The 19,514-nt window shown below is 39.4% G+C and overlaps 1 protein-coding gene across 18 annotated transcripts in view; it reads right to left on the bottom strand.

The window, feature by feature from the left end:
* Nucleotides 1-9,704: 9,704 nt before the first annotated feature.
* Mlip (muscular LMNA interacting protein) overlaps nt 9,705-19,514 on the bottom strand; it is a 243,963-nt gene continuing 234,153 nt past the window's right edge. For all 18 annotated transcript variants that reach the window (XM_060384729.1, XM_060384731.1, XM_060384730.1 and 15 more), the window contains one exon: nt 9,705-9,876. In XM_060384729.1, coding sequence (XP_060240712.1) covers nt 9,874-9,876 — 3 coding nt within the window. In that variant the 3' untranslated portion in view covers nt 9,705-9,873. The remainder of the gene's footprint in view (nt 9,877-19,514) is intronic.

Below are 19,514 nucleotides of genomic sequence, written 5' to 3'. Positions count from 1 at the left end.
GAAACAATGCTGGGCTGACATAAAAGAGAAAAATCTCTAATGGATGCTTAGACAGTGCCTCATGGGACTAAAACAGAAAAAGATAGAAGCACCAATGTAACAAAAATAAAGAAAGTGAAGATTAGAGAAAAAAACTAAAGAAGAGAAAAAAAACACTAGGAAAATTCATTGCTATTAAGATTTGACATTTGAAAAGATGAACTGCATTGACCAAAATTTAGCCTTACTGCAAAAGGAAAAGATTCAAATAAATTCAACCCAAAACAAAACAGGGACATCACTGCTTGTACCACACAAATATAAAAGGGCAACACACTGGATAACTTAAAGAAAAATGGATAAACTCCAGTAAAGTACAAACCACCAAGGGTAAAGACAAATATAAACCTCCAAGACTAAATAATGGAGAAACAGAATGTCTAAGCAAACCTGTAACTAGGGAGCAGATTGAATCAACACTCAAAAGCCTCTCAGAAAATGGAGAGCTCAAGGCCAGGTGGCTTCACTGATGAGTTTTACTGAATTTAAAAATGAGTTTGACTGTCAGTCTTCCTCAGACACATGCAAAAACTGAAAGGGAACAAGGTCTTCTGAACCGAAACGAGATTGGCTTTTCCTTAATGCAAAAGCCAGAAGACATTATTAAATAAGTAAGGATTTAAGACAACATCCCAGATGAATACAGGCAGGTAAGTCCTCAACAAAACACTATCAAACATATACATATATGTATATATGTAATTATAAAAATCAAGGTATTTTAAATTATAAAGAACCAGCAAAATTACTCACTGGTGAAAGCACTTACCATCAAACTTGACTAACTGTGTTTGACCTGCAAAGTGGAAGGAGAGGACAGATTCCTGCACTTTTTGCCCTCACTCACCTCCACACACATGCTATAGCATGTGCATGGCTATATACATACATAGAATAAAGAAATAAACAAATTTATCTCTTCAACATAAATTTAAGCATCTTTGTATGTATAATTTGAGCTATAAACTTAAAAATTAAAATTAGGAATAAAGAAAAAATAAGAACAAGGAAATTCATAAAAGCTACAGGTTAGAAAACCAATATTTTAAACCAGTCATATGTCTACACACTCACAGTGATAAAACAGAAAGTATAATCAACAGAATAATTATATTTGCATTGATCTAAAAGGGTTTTGAGTAGATTTAATATAGTGGTGAAAGTTCTGTACATTTAAAACCAGAAGCTATTGCAAAATAAATCAATGAAGACAGTAAATGGAAAAGTATTCTACATTTGTAAATGGGAAAGTTTCTAATTTTAAAAAAAATTATACTTCCCAAAGAAATTATACATTCATTGCGATCTTCATAAAAATTTGACTGGTATTTTTCTCATTAATTTATATGTTTATTCATTTTACATTCCAGTCACAGCCCCCTCCCTCTTCTCCTCCCAGTCCCACCCTCCCACCTTCTTTCCCCATTTTCTTTCCCCTTCTCCTCGGAAAAGAGGACCCTCCCAACCTGTCCCAATACATCAAGTTGTATCAGGACTGAGCACATCCTCTTCCACTGAGGCCAGACAAAGCAGCACAGCTAAGGGAAAGTGATCCAAAAGTAGGCCATAGTGTACATGTCAGAGACAATCTTTGAGTTGCTAGGGTACCCATGGGAAGACTCCACTGCCCATCAGCTACATGTGTAGGGGGCCTAGGACCAGCCCATGTGTGCTCTTTGGTTGGTGGTCCAGTCTCAGTGAGCCCCATGGGCCTAGGTTACTTGACTCTGTAGGTCCTCTTGCGGATTTCTTGTCCCCTCCAGGCCCTTCCCCCAACTCTTCCACAGTATTCTCTGAGCTCCCCCTAATGTTTGGCTGTGGGTCTCAGCATCTGTTTCAAGCCACTGTTGGGAGGAGTCTTGTTGAGGACAGTTATGCTAGGCTCCTCTCTGCAAGTATAGCATCATCAGTAGTGTCAGGGGTAGGCTCTCTTCAATGGGGTAGATTTCAAGTTGGGCCAGTCATTGGTTGGCCATTCCCTCAATCTCTACTCCAACTTTATCCATATATTTCTTGAATGCAGGGTAAATTTGGTGTTGAAGGTTTTGTAGGTGGGTCAGTGTTCTCTCTCTCCCCTGGCAGTCCTGCCTAGCTATAAGAGGTAGCCACTTGAGACTTTATCAGCCAGAATCACCCTCATATCCTCCCATGAGCCTTTCTTGTCCCAGGTCTCCAGCTTGTTTATAAGTGGATATTTGCCATATATATTGTACAGCATAACCATACCACAACCCACAGACCTAAAGAATCTAAGTAACAAGGAGGGCTCAGGGGAGGATGCACCAGTCTCACTCAGAAGGGGAAATAAAACAGCTATCTGAAGTAGATGGAGAGGCAATGAGAGAGAGGAGATGGGGAGGGGAACAGGGCAGGGATCAAGAAGGAGGAGAGCAGGGGTAGGAGGTGAGCGGGTTGGGTGAGAGAAAAAAAAATCCATGGGGGACATCTCTGTGGTATTTTTAAGATAAATAAGAAAATAATTCTAAATTTCAATGCAACCACCAGAGATCCAAGATAGCTTTTTAAAAATGCCTAGAAAGAACAAGGTGAGGGGTTTTACTTATCTTTCAAAACATACTAAAATGCAGTAACTAAACTGGCATTAACCTGCCATAAGAACAGGGAATATAAATAAATAAATGAAGCAGAATAGGAAGACCAGAAATAATATTATGATTGGATAATCAATGTATCTTCCATAGGGGCCATACATGCCTAATGTGAGAAAGGATAGTTTCAGAACAAATATTTTTGAAATCTAGACTTTGTTTTTGTTTTCTTTAGTCTTCTCTCAAACAATAATCCTCACTGCAGCCTCTCCTCCCTCCCATCCTTCCACTACCCCCGCCACCTCTCCTCTCCCCCAAAGCCACTGCTCCTCTGTATCTCTCCAGAAAAGAACAGGCCTCCTGGTGTTATCAACTGAACATGGCTTAAGAAGTTACAATAAGACTAGGTATAAGCCCTCATATGAAAGCTGGGCAAGGTAACCCAGTAGGAATAAAAGGGTCCCAAGCACAGGCAAAAGACTCAGAGACACCCTGACTTCTACTGTTAGGAATTCCAACAAAAACCCCAACATAAACAACCACACCATGTAAGCAGAGGGCCGAGAGCAGACCTTGAAGGCTCCATAGTTGGAATTTTTTTTTTAATGCTATTGAGACTATCTATGCAAAGGAAGAATACTAGATTCTTATCTTACGGGTATCGAAAGCACACTTAGGTGGGTGAAGCATTTAAAGAAGAACTGAAGCATAGTATAAAACATCCTAAAATGTTATATGTTTAGGCTCTCATCCCAAGGGCACCCTTGGGAAGTAAAGTAAATAAACAGATATAAAGTATAAATTAAAAAAAAAAAAAGATTGGGTGGTGGTGATGACATGACGAGGTAGGCAGCACATGACTATGAAATCCCAATACTGGAGCAACTGAGAAGGAGTTACAAATTTGTGTCCATATTGAGCAAGGCTCTGCTTCAAAAAAGAAACAAAGAAACAAAGAAGGAAAGAAAAAGAGGGCTGTTGGGAAACAACTCCCCAGCAGAGCACCTAGTTGACATGTGAGAGGCCCTGTGCTTATCCTTAATACTGCCCCATCATCAAAAATGTGAGATCAGCTCAGCAGCAGTCATTTCAGACATTTGAAAAGACCACTGCTGCTTACAGTGGTAAAATTGTTTTTTTTACTAACTAAATAATAACACTAGAAATTGGCTGAGTACAAAGGAAATGTTAGCTCTTCTCCCTAATGGAATGGGACAAAAGAAATTTCAGTTTGGAATTTTTTTTTTCTGCACTGCATCTACTTATATAGAAAATCTTATTCTCTGTTTTAAAATTCAGAACGAGGTGGAGGTTTGATCCAATGACTTTAAATAAAAGTAGCATCAGAAGGACCAGGTACCAACAGTAACATATTTTACCCATTCAGGAATTTCATTAGGTAAAAATATTTCACTTCTAATGTACAAAGCAAATTACAGTAATTTCCAAATTCAATAATTTTAAACACTTTGGTGAAATTTGAAGTAATTTCAAAATAATTCTGAGGTTCCCCCTAAAGCACACTGCCTAAGCGGACAGGACCTCATCTTTTTTTTTTTTTTTTTTTTTTAGTTTAAAAGGCAGGATTAGAGGCAGAAAACCATTCCAAGGCTTTATCTGCTCTAGGAGAGACACTGTCCTACATGGTGATACGAAATTGATCCACATCAAATACATTGTTGTTATAAAAATAAACTGTCTTAGTCTTTGGGAATCCATTGACCCCTTAGGGAGAACCGTGGATTTCTCTTGGCAAGTAGGTGGAGATGTAAACCCCTCTTAACTAGAGGCAGCGCTTTCTCTGTAGTAGTAATGTTAACTTAACAAGCATGTTGCGAAATCGTGAACAAATCACACGAGGCTTGCTTGACTCCAGATGATAGTGTGGTGTGGACACTGTGAGGGAGCTAAGCGTGAGTGTGTAAGGAAGCTCAAAGGACACCTAAAACTTCCTCCGTGGCGACAGAGTGCCAAAAGGGAACTTTTACAAAAAGAACACACAAGGGCAGAGCTATGTCCGTAGTTGAAGAGGCACGCCACGCCGCCACAGATTTTGTTAATTTGAGAAGAACAGATTGAGTAATAGCGTGGCGTCCCTCCAGACAACCCGGGAGAACTTAGCTCTCAAAGGACTGTTTCATCTTGCACACAGACCGCTTCTCAGGGAACAGAGTGCACTGCCAACACATAGCCATTGAGATTTCCCGCTGATTGCTCAAGTGGAGACTTGAACTTTTAACCTGAGAAATAAAAGGCTCAAGCCTGTCTCAGCTGGTAGACAGGCTCTGGCTTTCATCTCTGTTTAATAACTAGCAATGATACACCTGTACAGAGGGCATGTGGCAGTGAAAGATGAAAAGGCGCTTGTTTGTAAGATTGCTCTTTAGTAAGAAATACAGAAGTCAGTCCCGCAGTACTGAGTCCTAGCACAACGCTCAGTCTGTTTGGCTTTACTGGGAAATAATGGGCTAAAATCTATGGCTAGTGACACTCCAGAGGATCAGGGTTTTTCCCCTCGTTGGAAAACGTCATTAGCTTTTGGGTAGGATAAGATATTGGGAAGCTGATGATTTTTTTTCCTCCCCTCCCCCTTGGCATTATCATTTAGCATGTTAAAGCCAACAAAACCTGACTTCTTGCTTGTGTACTCTCACAAATTCTGTTGGACCTACTTTAATGTGTTATCAGCCAGGAGTAGACTAAGATAATTCAGAGCGTAGTCTAATATATAGTCTTTATTATTTGTTTGTTGTTTATTATTACACAGAGAGAGAGACACACACACACACACACACACACACTGGATCAAGAAATCCAAACAATGATGTAAAGACATGTAGTTGTGCATTCACCTTTGTGTTGTGCTTGGAGGCACCGAACACTGGTTTCAATCTTCATCTACTTTTCCCTTTGAAACAGGGACTCACTGAAAAGACAGTTCACCAACTGGCTTCTCTGGCTGAAAACAAGCTCCTTCGATCTGCCTTTGTGTTCTTCACCTGAAGTTGCAAACAGTGCTCTGGCCTTTAGGTATTAGGAACCTGCAGTAAGACCGGAGCGGTTCTACCCCAGACAGGTTCCCCACGGAGTCCTCTCTGAAGTCCCTTAGTCACATTTTTCACTGATGTGAAGTAGCTTAAATAAACAATTTGTCATAAACTATGTTTATTAAAAAACAGAAACTATTCATTTTAACTTCTCCACCATTCATGTTCCTTTTATCTAATATAGTATTTATTTAGATAAATGTTCAACTAAGACCCGAAAGCAGAATTGGCAAATATCTCTGGACTCCTGCTTTAATGATTTAACTCAGTTCAAATTTGGAAAGACTTCCCAAGCCTCCTGAGGCTTCATCTCCTGTTCAATCCACAGCACATGAACTCTTCCACATCATGCCTGGGCTTCGTGATCTGGCATGGCAAGAATGTCTTTCTCCCACTAGCTTGAGCCTATTATTGTTCTTAGAGTAGAGATTTTGCTCGTATATTTTAGTTGTAATCTGCAACCCTGGAAATTTTTTACTCTCTTTTCTTCACGTTTTTATTTAATTATTTGTGAATCTTTCCCCTGCCTCTTGTGTAATTTTTTTTTAATCTCCAGAGTTTTTTAGCCAATAAAAAATTTAGGCTCAGGTGTTTAAGTGGTGCTGAGAAATTGCAAGAACATTTCAAAAGCACATTATAAAACTTTCATTTAAAATGTATCAACATATACTTTTTAAATGTACAGTAAAGAAGATTTAATTCTTGTCAAACAAACTGAGTGTTCAAAACTTCAGGGCAATATAGTAGTAAATTTTATAATATACCACAGAAAACGGAGGAAATTTTCCAAATGTAACATGTTTCCAACAAATTGAAAAATATTTGCTTGGGTTATAAGTCTAAATTCTCTGGGCTTAATCAACGCAAACAAGCTTACTTTCTAACAAAGTCATCCTCTCACTGATTGAGATTTAGTTTGCAATAGAAGATGCTTTCAAAAGTGGGAATCCACAGAAGTGTAGTTAAAGAAATATTTTTGCTACCTGCAGGAGTTTCTGCTTGCCAGGGGCACTAAAGCGAGAATAGTCCCTTGTTGTTTAAGGGCTCGTTGTCTCTCTCTTCTTGTTCTTTACTTCAGACACTGGGATGAACACTGCCATTCAAAGGACTATCCATTTTCTCCAAAGAACAATTTCACAATAAAATAACAAGACATACTATTTGCCAAGTGAAATGTTGTGTTTGTTTGTTTGTCTGAAGGCCTCACAGACAGAAGTTTGGTATTCAAGCTATAGAATCATAATCTCCCTTCTTTCAGAGTTTAACTAATTCTAATGCATGTTCACTCAGCTTTAAATTCCCAAATTCCTCGGTGGACTGTGCTCCAGTGGCCCACTTTGGGAAGTGGCTGTATAGCAAGCGCTGCATTTTTCTGGTACTCACCGCCGAACCTAACTAGTTACATTCAAGTGTTAACTTACAGTTGGCTTTTGGAAAGCCCAAATTGAGGTGAGACACGGCTTCAGTTCTCCACGAACTGCTCTTACCTCTTTTCTCTTCAGAAACATCCACTGTCCTCCAACTTCCTCTGGACAGCAAATTCTATACTAGGAGCCTATAAAACAGCTCATTCTCCATGTTTCATGTTCTACCTAAAACCAATACTTACCCTTCCTGCCTTCATGGGAGTAACACTCTCTTCTACACTGAGATGCTGAAGAAAAACACATTAGAATATGATGCTAAGCCAAAAATATGGACATTGCAGCCAGGCCTGAAGATATTTGATAGGCTATGGTCAGATGGAAGGGAAGGAGGACCTCCCCTATCAGTGGACTTGGAAGGGGGCAGGGAGGAGATGAGGGAGGGAGGGTGGGACTGGGAGGGAAAGGAGGAGGGGGCTACAGCTGGGATACAAGTGAATGACCTATGATAAAAAAGAAGAAGAAGAAGAAGAAGAAGAAGAAGAAGAAGAAGAAGAAGAAGAAGAAGAAGAATATGATGTTCAGAGGCATGTGATTCTTTAGAAATAGTGTATGAATGAAAAGTCCTCTTGATATATTTAGTGTTCACAAATTTGATGGCTCAAATAAAAAAATGATAGCTCAGTCAAAAAAAAAGAGTTCAAGGATCTTACCAGTAAAATGAAGATAATATTTTCTTGACAATGCAATGCACTAAACATTTATGTCTTGAATATGACATGTCCCCCATGGGCTCATGTTTAAATGTTTGGTTCTCAGCTGATGCCATTATTTTGAGAGCTTCTGGACATTTTAAGAGCTGAGTCCTAGCACACTGAGAGTCATGTCTTTCTTACAGCCTATCCCTTCTATCCCTATCCTTCCTGTCCCCCAGGAAGTGGACAGACTCACTCTGCTCTGCACACACCCGTCACCATGATATTCTGTTTCACCATGGACTAGAATCAATGGGGGCTATTGGGCTGAAATGTCAGAAATCACGAGCTAAAATAAATTTTACTCCTCTTCATAAATTGTTGAGTTCAGTTATTTTGTCACAATGGTAGAAAACAAATAACACAAATCTTTGAAAACTTAAGATAAATGGGCTTCCACATCCAAACTACCCTTACATATTAAGAGTTGTCTTTACGGTTGTTGGACCTCTGGTAGGAATAAAACTGGATACACCTATACTGGCAGCAGTTTAAGCAATATAATTTACATTTTTAAAATACTTATGCCAAAAGCACATTTTCCAAATATATGTATATATTAAACATATAAGAATTATGCCTTATGCAAGGAAAAATGAAAATATTATAAATAAGTCATCAATTAATAATTAAATGTTGAAAGGGACTTGCCCAAATTTATAACAATTGTGAGTGATCTGAGGAGTATGACCAACTCAAAAAGTGAATGAATGAATGAGTAAATGAATGCATTAGTGAATGAATGAAACATTAAGACAGTGTCTTGGCATTAGAATCAAATTACCTGACTTCTAACCCTACCACTTATGCCTTGATTTAGCCATTTGGATATGCTTACTTTGTAAACATAAAACAAGGGTAATGATATTATCACTCTAACAAAATCATTCATTATGAAGGTTAAGTGAAACTAAGTCATCTTAACAACTTGTAACTGGTATATAACAAGACTTAGCAGACTGCTAAGACCTACTGAGTGGTTCATGGAGATGATGTAGCTGTTTGTAGAAGAGATGAGGAGAGATATTTACCAAGGCTCCTTTGCATTTCTAATACCAGTAGAGAAAAATATAAGTTTCTATTTCCAGGTGTCAACTGATGGTTAATAATGGAGCATTCTGATTCCAGTTGTTCTTTCATAGGAGCCTCCCTTGAGTGGGCTAGCTGGGTTGATGAAGCAGAGGGAGAAAGAAGCAGGAGTTGAAAGCTGGCTCTCAGCAAGTGTGAGCTACATGCCAAGGGAAAGAAAGTCAAAAACATTTTTGCAAAGGTCCCTCTGCTACCTGAAGCCTGCTGCTGGGGGCTGCTGAGGACCCTTAGTGGGTGTTATCTTGGTCTTCCCGGCTGGAAAGAAGAGGAAAATCACTAGAGGATACTATATCAACTGCTGGGAAGACAAGTGGGGGACAAATGAAGCATACACAATAGGGCTGGCAGCAGCTGTGGCTCTGCTGGCCTCTTGTGGCTGCCATTATAGTGAGGATTTGCTCCCTGGGAGTGTGACCTGTGAGGTGACTTTCTTAAGAACCATGTAGCCATAAGCGAAGACATCGCTGTTGGAGATACTCCAGCACACATTTGGCTCTCCTTAGGACTCAGTCCACAGAGCATGTAAGAACCTTAACAGTTTAGGAGTCAGCATGCATTACAAAGAACATCACCTTTCTCATCTCTACAGTTTCACTGATGCACCCTAAAAAAAAGTCATCATCCTCTGAGACACAAATACTCTTAAAGATAACAATGCTTGATTCGGTTAGTAATGTATCCATTAAACAAAACAACGCAGACATTGAAAAAACCCGTCACAACTGTTCTTGTATTCAGCTATAGTTCTTTATTTGGCTGCTAAATGTAGGGAGCATTAGTATTGCTGTCAACTTAATAGTAGGGATTATAGACCTGACCCACAATGCAAGAAGTTACAGGCCTATCATCTTGCTCTGGCCTTTGTGGAGTGTGCTGATGCTATGTGGCTGCTGCAGACCTTCCCGGTGCTCCCGCTGGGCTGAGCTTACCAACCCAGCACTCATTCCAAAAAAGCATGAGCTAAATCTATCAAGCACTGGCATTCCAAAAACTCTTCAGCAGACTGGTTCCCACTTCTGCTCCAGCTTCATTACTACAAAATGAAAGAACAGATTGATAAAGGTGAGGACATATAGAAAATACATTGAAAACTATACATTCATTTGTAGATGTAGTATCAAATGTGAAACATTTGCATCAGGCTCTTGTCCGGAAGGCTCAGCAGATCAGATCTCGTCTCACAGCAGCCATGCCAGCTTCCCAGGCTGGTGCAGTCTGAGTGTAATTCCAGAACCCACCTCCCTTCCGGATCATGTCAGTCTTTATAGCATTGCCTGCATCATTACCTAACAAGTAATATCTACAAGAAGAAGGGAAAGTGAGCAGGGATTCAACTAAAGTCCAGATTTTGTAAAATGCACCATGGCATAAAACAGACAGCAAAGGGCTTATCTTTCTACATTGATTTTCTAGGCCTTATAATGCTGCTATGCAGTGGAGAAGCAGTTACAAAATGTCTTTATTTGTTTACATCTGTTTGTTGCCAGTTGATACAGTGAGACTGTCTGGAACAGATAAGATAAACTTGACTAGTGAAGATGGATCTTTGCAGCATTGAAGTCCAAGTGGACAAAAGAGAGCATCAGAGATGAGATGGGAAGAAATTAATTTCTAAAACATAGTCTGATAGAACATTTTGATACAATGAAAAAGGAGGAAATTACTAGAACATTCTATTTCCAGGTGTTAACTCATGAAGGAGGATGAGACAATTCAACATGGCCAGTGGAGAATAAGCGAGACTAGTTGCTTTTACATGGGCAACTCTTTCAGCTTTACATGGTTAGATCATGGACAGGAGCATTGGCCCCCAAAACAGCCATGGCTTGGAGCTGGCTACAAGATGGGTCATAGTGAAAGGGCTCAAGAAAATGTAGCATTGTGAAAGTGTATACCTTCTGCATCCCATATGATAAGTAGAGTGGATGAAGGAAGGAAGAAAAGGCAGATGGGTAGCTCTGTGCAGCACTGAAGGGTCCAGCCATAGACTGTCATTAGACATAAGATAAGAAGCAGAGCACTCTCTGAGATACTCTGAGGAAATGACTAAATTATATGTCCTTTATATTGCTGACAAATAAAATCTATCTTAATCAAATTTTCTTCAGTGTATCAGCATGTAGTAGTTACTATGACAAATGATTTTCGAATCATCGTTGGCTTGCATTTATTAAATGTTATGACTTAGATATGCCAAACAACATATTCATATCTGTACTGAGGTCTTCCTGCCATTTTGCAGTGAACGAAATTAAAGTCCAAGAAGATTAAATGCCACATGTAAGGCCACTCTATTCCAGGCTCAAACTTAGTTTAATCAGTATTTCTACTTGTTTTCATTGTTAGTCATAAGTTAGTCACACCAAAGCAAATATTGAGTATGGTTTATGTTCTGTCATCTCTAAGGTGTATCTATTACGTGTGTATACATTAAATAAAATATTATATAGCCCGTGGCCTCTCAGTTTCTTTCCAAACCTGGTATGCTGTAGTTCTGCACATGATTGAAGAGGCTGAAATAGTACAATCATGTCAGCCCCGTGCTCATTCTCACCCTTAGCTGATGCTGGGAAAACAAAATTGTGTTTGACACCACAATTCAGGGTCTGGTTAGAGATGATACATGACACTGTGACAGGTAGAGCCATCATTTTAGATGCATTCTGAAGTTTCTACATTGCTTTGCCAATCTCAATATAGTTAAAGGGCTAAGCATGAGAGGGACAAAAGTAAACTCTTAAGGAAGATGAAGACAATTAAGTAAATCAATAAAATGCCCTTATCTTCTAACTGACATTCTGGAACCTCAGACGCAGTGTTTTATTGCCAAAAGAACAACACACTTACTTAAGTTGTAAGAAACTATAAGAAAGAACTTAATACACCTAAAAATCACAATTCTGAAAGGAATCTCGATCCAGTTGCTTCTCTCTGTGGCTGACTTTGGTTAAGAAGTGAGTGTAGCCTGTGAAACTCTAAGCCAATGTTGCAGAAAGCATTTTTTTTTTTAAGAATGGGCAATGTAAACAGGTTTTTGACCGCCTTCAATGTAAATACACAGACTTTCCTGCAAAATACAGACAATGTGGTTTGCATAATTCCTCTTGAAAATATAAAATCAGATCTCACACATTAGAATTCAAAACGACTTTCAAGAAATGCACACACAGTAACAATAAATAATTTTCTCCCATTAATCATGAGTCATTTGCATATATTTATAGCCGTTCACCTTGATGTGAGGACATGAGACACAGTATTACAGTTTATTATCCATAGACCAAAGCCTATAAAGCCTTTAGTAATTGGGTTTTCCTTCTATATAGCAGTGGTTCTCAACATTCCTAATGCTATGACCCTTTAATGCAGTTCCTCATGTTATGGTGACCCGCAAGCATAAAATTATTTCGTTGCTACTTCATAACTATAATTGTGATATCGTTATAAATCGTAATGTAAATATCTGATATGAGACCCAAAGGGGTCTGGACCCACAGGTTGAGAACCACTGATATATAGCCTGCCAGAGATCAAGGTACTATATAATGGGAACTGAAAGCTCAATATTCAATCTGGTTCCAAAACTACTGGTCTCTAGACTATCCATGATCCAAATAGTTATTAAGCTTGGCCTTACTGCTTGCTTGTTTTTTTGTTTTTGTTGTTGTTTTGAAAATTAGTTCAATGTCAGAACAAAAAGGAGCCATGAATTCATTGTGGGGCCTAGTTTTGCAGCCTGTAACCCCACAGTCCCAGATATTCTGTTCCAGTGCTTCGTGCCTGCTCAGCTCACAAAATACTACAATGCAGTTTATTGAAATCATCTGCTAAGCAGCCAAGGACCATGCATGGAGAGGACCTAGGCTCCCTGTTCAGAGGAAGTCCATAGGCTGCTCAATTTCCAAGTGGGTGCCCTAGTAAGAGGTACAGGGGCTGTCTCTGGCATGAACTCAGTGGCTGGCTCTTTGATCATCTTCCCCTGGAGTGTGCAGCCTTGCCAGGTCACAGAGGAAGATGATGCAGCCAGTCCTGATGAGACCTGATAGGCAAGGGTCAATTAGAAGGGGAGGAGGTCCTCCTCTAATAGGGGACTAGAGTAAGAGCATAGGGGGAGAAGAGGGAGGGTGGCTGGGACTGGGAGGAGACAAGGGAGGGGGCTGCAATGGGGATACAAAGTGAATAAATTGTAATAAATAAATTAATTAATAACTGTTTTTTTTTCTTTAAACCCTTTGGAGAAATCACCTCTAGAGTGTCAGGTCTGTGTCTCCTATAGTAAATTCATCCAAAGTCTTAGAAGAGAAAAACAAATGAGACCTTTTTCTTTTCTTTCTTTTTTTTTTCTGTTGTTGCGTAATTGAAAGAGTCTCTAAGATTCCAGTTCTATGACTTTCCAACAAAATCTAAAGACAAATGGAAATTTAAAATACAATCCTCACCCACCCTATTGAACACAAGGGAACATATTCCTATCCTCTCCTTTTTCCTGAGGTTTGTATTTTAGAAAATTTGTCAACAGTACTCTCCTTACTCTTTGAATTGTCTAGAAATCCCTTCAGGAATTAGATGAGAGTTTTGTGAAACCCCAGGATGTCTTTTCTGAGGCTTTGTTCATCTTTTCTCAAAGTGCTAACATCCAATTAACTCTCTCTCTCTCTCTGTGTGTGTGTGTGTGTGTGTGTGTGTGTGTGTGTGTGTGTGTGTGTGTGTGTGTCTTTTTTCCTAGCACTCAGAGTAAATAAACAACCGGTTCAGCAGGTGCTGCCTTCAGTGGGCACCTGGCTCTGCGGTGTAACACTACTTCCTAAAGATATTTATATTTTGAGTAAAAATATGACAGATGAGTTCCCAAATTACCAGGTAAACTGAGGACAAGCTTTGGATGACAAGTAGTACCTTGATGCTTCCCGCTTGAAGCTAAGCTGACTCATTTTAGCTTGAGAGAATAGGTATTTGGCTTTCTGATAAGGGTTTTCCTGGGGTTGTAATCTCTTACTGGATTGCCCGTGATGCCCATCACATTCGGCTGAAGCGCTGTTCAGTAATAAACATGTGGTCACACAGTCTGCTTGTTCTAGCAAAGGATCTGAGGGATGGGAGTGTGGGCACTAGAAGTGTAGGAGAGGGGAGAATGTGGGATGAAAATGAGGTGAACCACAGGGTTGTTGGGTAGAATTATCAAGAAGAAATCGAAAACATAATAATAATAATAATAATGGGCATACTTTACCAAACACACTTAAGACAGAGAAAATAATGACAAGAGAGACAGACATTTTGGTGACTCGCCTTCTGGATAGCTTGACTAGGAGATGGCCATGTATGCCTGTTGTGGATACATCTATTTTTGTTGAGACAAGTTTACTCTGGTTCTCTAGCAGTTATATATCAAAGTATGTGACCTTTCTTTTAATCATCAGACAAGCCAGGTTTCAAGTTCACCTTTGAAATCCAGCCTTAGACTCTTAGCCATCCAAGATTCATCCAAGCTTGATTTTGAGAAGAAGGAGTTTGGAGAAATTACCCCGAGGGAATAAAAAGTGGGTCCATTCCTCTTAAGACTTTCTATTTACGTCCATCCAAACCAGAACGGTAAAGTGGTGCCTGTAAAGAAGCGACATTTTTCCTTCTCTGTTTTCATTGAGAGGGGGGAAATGACTGTCTGCATGAAAACCCTGGCCATCCATAGAGCCTTTGAAATTCACTGTAAGATTGGCACACAAAGTTCATTTGCCACACAGCAGCAAATCAGTCCCTGTTCCTTGCTATCAGGAACAGAATCCTGACAACCCTTAATATCTATCAAAATCAGCCAAGGGGGAGGCACGAGAAAACGGAGACCACCTCTGGGTTCAGGCACAAGTGTTTCCAGCACGCATGCCTCGGGGTGTAGCTCATTGACAGAGTGCTTCCCAGCATGGACAAGGCTGTAAATTCGACCCCCAGCACTCCACACACAAATCATTATGAAACTGAGAGAGGAATTTGCAGAGCATGTGTTTTATGGGAAACTAGTGAATAATTAGCTGCTGTGTTGTTGAGAAGGAAATCTGGTTCTGTTCTGGAAGTCATTTGACCCACAAGCTGAAAAGAATTCATTTTGGGATGTCTTTAGAAGGCGACAGAAGAAAGCAAGTTTGTTGATATGTTGCTCTGCACCTTGGAATTCACAATTAATCCTGGAAAGAGAGAAGTGAGTTCATGCAAACAGGGTGGTTTGTGCATCAAAGAATGAATATATATAACACATACATATATATGCATTTGTGTATATGTATATCTAGTGTTGAATTCACAAGACTGCTACGCAAGCTAAGTGACTATTTCTTGCAGAATACAAAGTTCTCTGTAACTCTGTTCAGACATTCAGGCAGAAGTATCTGCTCTGTGTAAAGTATTAAATATTCACCTATTTGGTGATTATTATATCATTGTGGACAGTACAAATCAGCAAAAGTGACATTTTCCCGAAATCATTCAGGCAGCTGGCACATGCTCAAATTGATTATTTAGGAAGGTAATCTGGCAAGCTGAGAATTAATTCAAGGCCATGTTTGTGTTTGCTTGTGTATGTGTGTGTGTGTGTGTACGTATGTATATGTGCATGTATGTATATGCATGCATGTGTATGTTTGTATGTATGCATGTGTCTATGTGTATAGTGTGTATTATGTATGTATACATATATATATGTGTACATGTATTTGTTGTGTGTATGTGTATATATAGATATGTGTGTATATGTACGTATGCATATGTATGTATGTGTGTATGCATGTATAAGTCTATATGTGTACTTGAGTGTATGTGTGTATGAGTTTATGTATGTGTTTTTCTGTGTGTACATAAATATGTATGTATGTGTGAGTATGTACACAGGTGTGTGTGTGTGTGTGTGAGAGTGGGTATACGCTTCTCTATGTATGCATGTATGCACATGTGTGTATGCATTTGGAGGCATGTGTGTATAAGTGTATATATGTGAATGCATGTGGTATAATTTTATGTGTATGTCAATATATGTGTGTATGAAGAGAAAGTTGTGATCTTTCATGCATATAAGATGACAATTGCTTTATAAAAACAGAACTTTTTTTAATCTGTTCAATTTATACAGAAAAATCTATAACAAGACAATGGTTGTTCATCTCCACAAACTGATGATGAGACACTGTTGCTGAAAACAACACCTACATAGCTCGTTGAACATGGAAAGGATGCCCACTTAGAGTCTTCTCCCCTAAAGAAGAGCAGCCATGGCATTGGCAGGTACTATGCACACTTATCAAAGGAGAAAGGTGAACACCAGCCCAGCCACAAACACTTCCAACTACAGTGGTGGCCAGCATACAAGATGTGCTGGTATAATGATGGCACAAGGCTTTTGGGAGTGACTAACCAGCTCCTGCTTTCAGTTAAGGCCCACTCCACGAGATGGAATCCATGCCCAGTGCTGCTTAGGTGACCACGAACCTGGGAGTGTATAGGTCAAGGGCCTAGGTGAAAACCAAAGGCTACTCTTCTGTTAAAGAAATGTAGGAGGAGAATGGCCCCTAACAACATTCTGCTAAGACTCATAGATCAGTGCCTTGCTCAGCCGTCATCAAAGACCCTTTCTCCTGCAGCAGATGGGAACCCATACAGAGACTCACTGCCAGACAACAGAAAATGAGAAACCTTGGGATACTTGGCCCTATAAAAGGAGGTCTCCATCCAATCCCTCCCGTCAGGGCTCAGGGTACTATGAGGAAGAGAACACAGAAAGCCGAGTAAGAGCCAAAGGAGACAGACAACACCATGGAATCAAGGTTCTCCTCACACAACAGGGCTGAAATAAATATGAACATACAGAGACTGTGGAAGCATGCACAGGGCCTGCACAGGTCTGCACCAGAGGAGTCCTAGAGGCAAAAGCAGAAGTAGACACATACCCCATTCCTAACCAAGATGCTGTCTCCAATTGATACCCACTTAACATGAAACATTTTTCCCCCAAAGGAATCTCACTGGGGAGACACACCACTCTTTAACAGTAGGTCCCATGTCCGGAAGCAAATGGCCGGCACAAAATGAACTCAACAGCATCTTTGGGGGTTCTTTATCTCTTAACGTTAAGTCGGGGAGTTGGGAAATGCTTGTTTGTTTCTACTATACAGGTTCTTATTATGGCTTTTAGTCTTGTGTTTTTGTGGGATGACAAGAGTCTAAACTGTGTGTCTCTGCATCTATGTGTTTTTTCCTTTGGCTCTTTTTCCTGTTTGGTTGATTTGAAATATTCCAGTTTGTTTGGCTTTTCTGTTCATCCCATTTGATTGTACTGTTATTACTTATACCTGTTCGTTTTCTATTGAGACAGGGAGAGTATGGATCCAGATGGGAGAGGCAGTGGGGAGAAACGGGCAGGAGTAGGGGAAGGCAGAGCTAGAAACAAAATATACTGTATAAAAAAATCCATTTTCCCTGTCAAAATTTTAAACTGATACAAGGCCATGGGTCACGTGGTTAGCTGTAGAGGTTTCAGCTCAATACCACCAGCTGCTCAGTTCTGTGTGGAGGAACAAATCTCTTTTTCTTCCTTCCAGTTTTAATGTTATGCATTGCATTCAAACCCTTGTTTAAAAAAAGCTTGTTTTCAGAAAAATAAAATAAACTCTCAATATGCCATGCCTCCTCTCAAAAAAAAAAGTCTATTTTCAATAGTAAAACAAGCTTTCATAAGCACACACACACATAAAACACAATGAAATGCTCTGTCCAACCTATGTTATTTGGCAATTCAAAACAGTGTTTTATATTACCTGAAATTGATGACTTGTCAGTTCAGTGTTACTATCTGAACTGGAGGCTTTGGTTCTTCACATAAACATCTGATTTTACCTTATTTTATAATGACACTGATAGTAAATAGATGTGACAGATGTGAACTTATTTCAAACTTACGTGGCTTGAAATACGAACAACATTTTACTTTTTAAACATTCATCAGAAAAGAGCCAAATATTTTCAACCATTCTCCTATATGGGTACATATCCGCCAGTCCAAATTCTTATTTCTCTACAATCTGTCACCATCACACCGAAAGGGATGACACATGGGACAAGGTTATTACCCTGACAATATAAAGGGAGTTTGTTGCTCAAAAGCAATGCCACCGTCCAGTGGATCAGAACATACATCCATGCAAAACACAGGACTTTAAACGCCTTTGACTGAAATTGGCAAGTATTCTAGAATAGCATATAAGAGAAGAAGGAATTAGATGATACAGGAGAAGACAAGAGAGAAAGGGAAAGACCTTTACCTAAATTAAGTTTTTTCATTTAATTGCTGAACAGAGTGTAAGAGAGTCCTGAAACCAAAGTGCTAGGTAATCCGTACAGATTTCATACTAGGACTGTGCCTACACACTCCAGCAATTCCAGTAGAATCATTTCCCTTACCCTTACTATACACCCTGCAAAACAGGAATAATAAAAGTAATTAATAATATGTAACAATTAAAAGAAGTATGTGACTTTCTTTCCATTATACAGTATGCGCTCAGTAAATTGCCCTGTGTAATCACTTCAATTCCGGCAAGAGCACATGGAGACAGGTATTGTACCACATTCCTGGCAAGTTGGGTTACATAATTTATAGTAGAGCCATGTGTGTTAGCGGTAACATATGTCTCTACATGTATATTCTCACTTTTGTCCTTAGTATATTACTGTAGAGATAACCAGAAAGGTATCTAAAGGTTCTAATGTGAGCCACTCTTAACACACCTTTACATCTTACACTATTGTCACTGCAGAAAGCCTAGAAGATTTTACACAACGATAGCTTTAAAATTTGTCTAAATAGAGGGCTGGTAGAGCAGTTGCCTAGCATGCATATGGCTCTGGGTTAAATACTGAACACCATCCAAAATTAGTAATAATAATAGTATACTACTACTAATAATAATAATAACCATTACTATCGATAATAATAATAATAAACAACTTTAACATGGAATGGTGACATACTCCTCTAATCCCTGTGGAGACAGAAAAATTTCTAATTCAAAGTCACCTTTAGATACGTAGAAAGTTCAAGGGACTAAAAACCTACTCAACAAGAAGAAAATCAGAGCCGACACTGAACACCTAGCCAACAAACCAGGACCAGTGAAGTCACAGATATTGGAGCTACTACTTTACTAAGCCAGGTGAAGAAGACTGTAGAAGAGAACAACCGATCAAAATGTAGAGCTGTGGAGCCAGCTCCAGTGGAAACAAAACACCAACACCTACAGCTCAGAGAACACTGCTGGAGAGAGAACAAAAAGATTGTGAGGCTGAACAGGGACGTTGCTGTGAGATTGTATCTCCTAGGATAGTCAGAAGCTGCATCTATAAAATCTTATCAGCATGGCCACCTAAGCGTGAGCTGGGCAGTGGTGATACCAATAGATACAGCGAAGTGGAAGTAGAAATGCCCATAAGGCCCCAACGGCACACAACGAACCAGACACCTAAGGAAATCTTAGAGTGGGAGAAATAGTCTTTCCCAGGAAAGAACAAAGTAGTTTTCCAATGCCAAAAGGCCAGTCAGAAAACCTACATAAAAGCAACTTTAAACAGATTGTGAAGGTTATATTTAGAAATACATATGTATATACATATATGCATGTGATCATTAATAAA

The sequence above is a fragment of the Meriones unguiculatus genome, chromosome 6 (assembly GCF_030254825.1).
Source record: "Meriones unguiculatus strain TT.TT164.6M chromosome 6, Bangor_MerUng_6.1, whole genome shotgun sequence".
Lineage (NCBI taxonomy): Eukaryota > Metazoa > Chordata > Mammalia > Rodentia > Muridae > Meriones > Meriones unguiculatus.
This window is presented reverse-complemented; position numbering and strand designations above follow the sequence as displayed.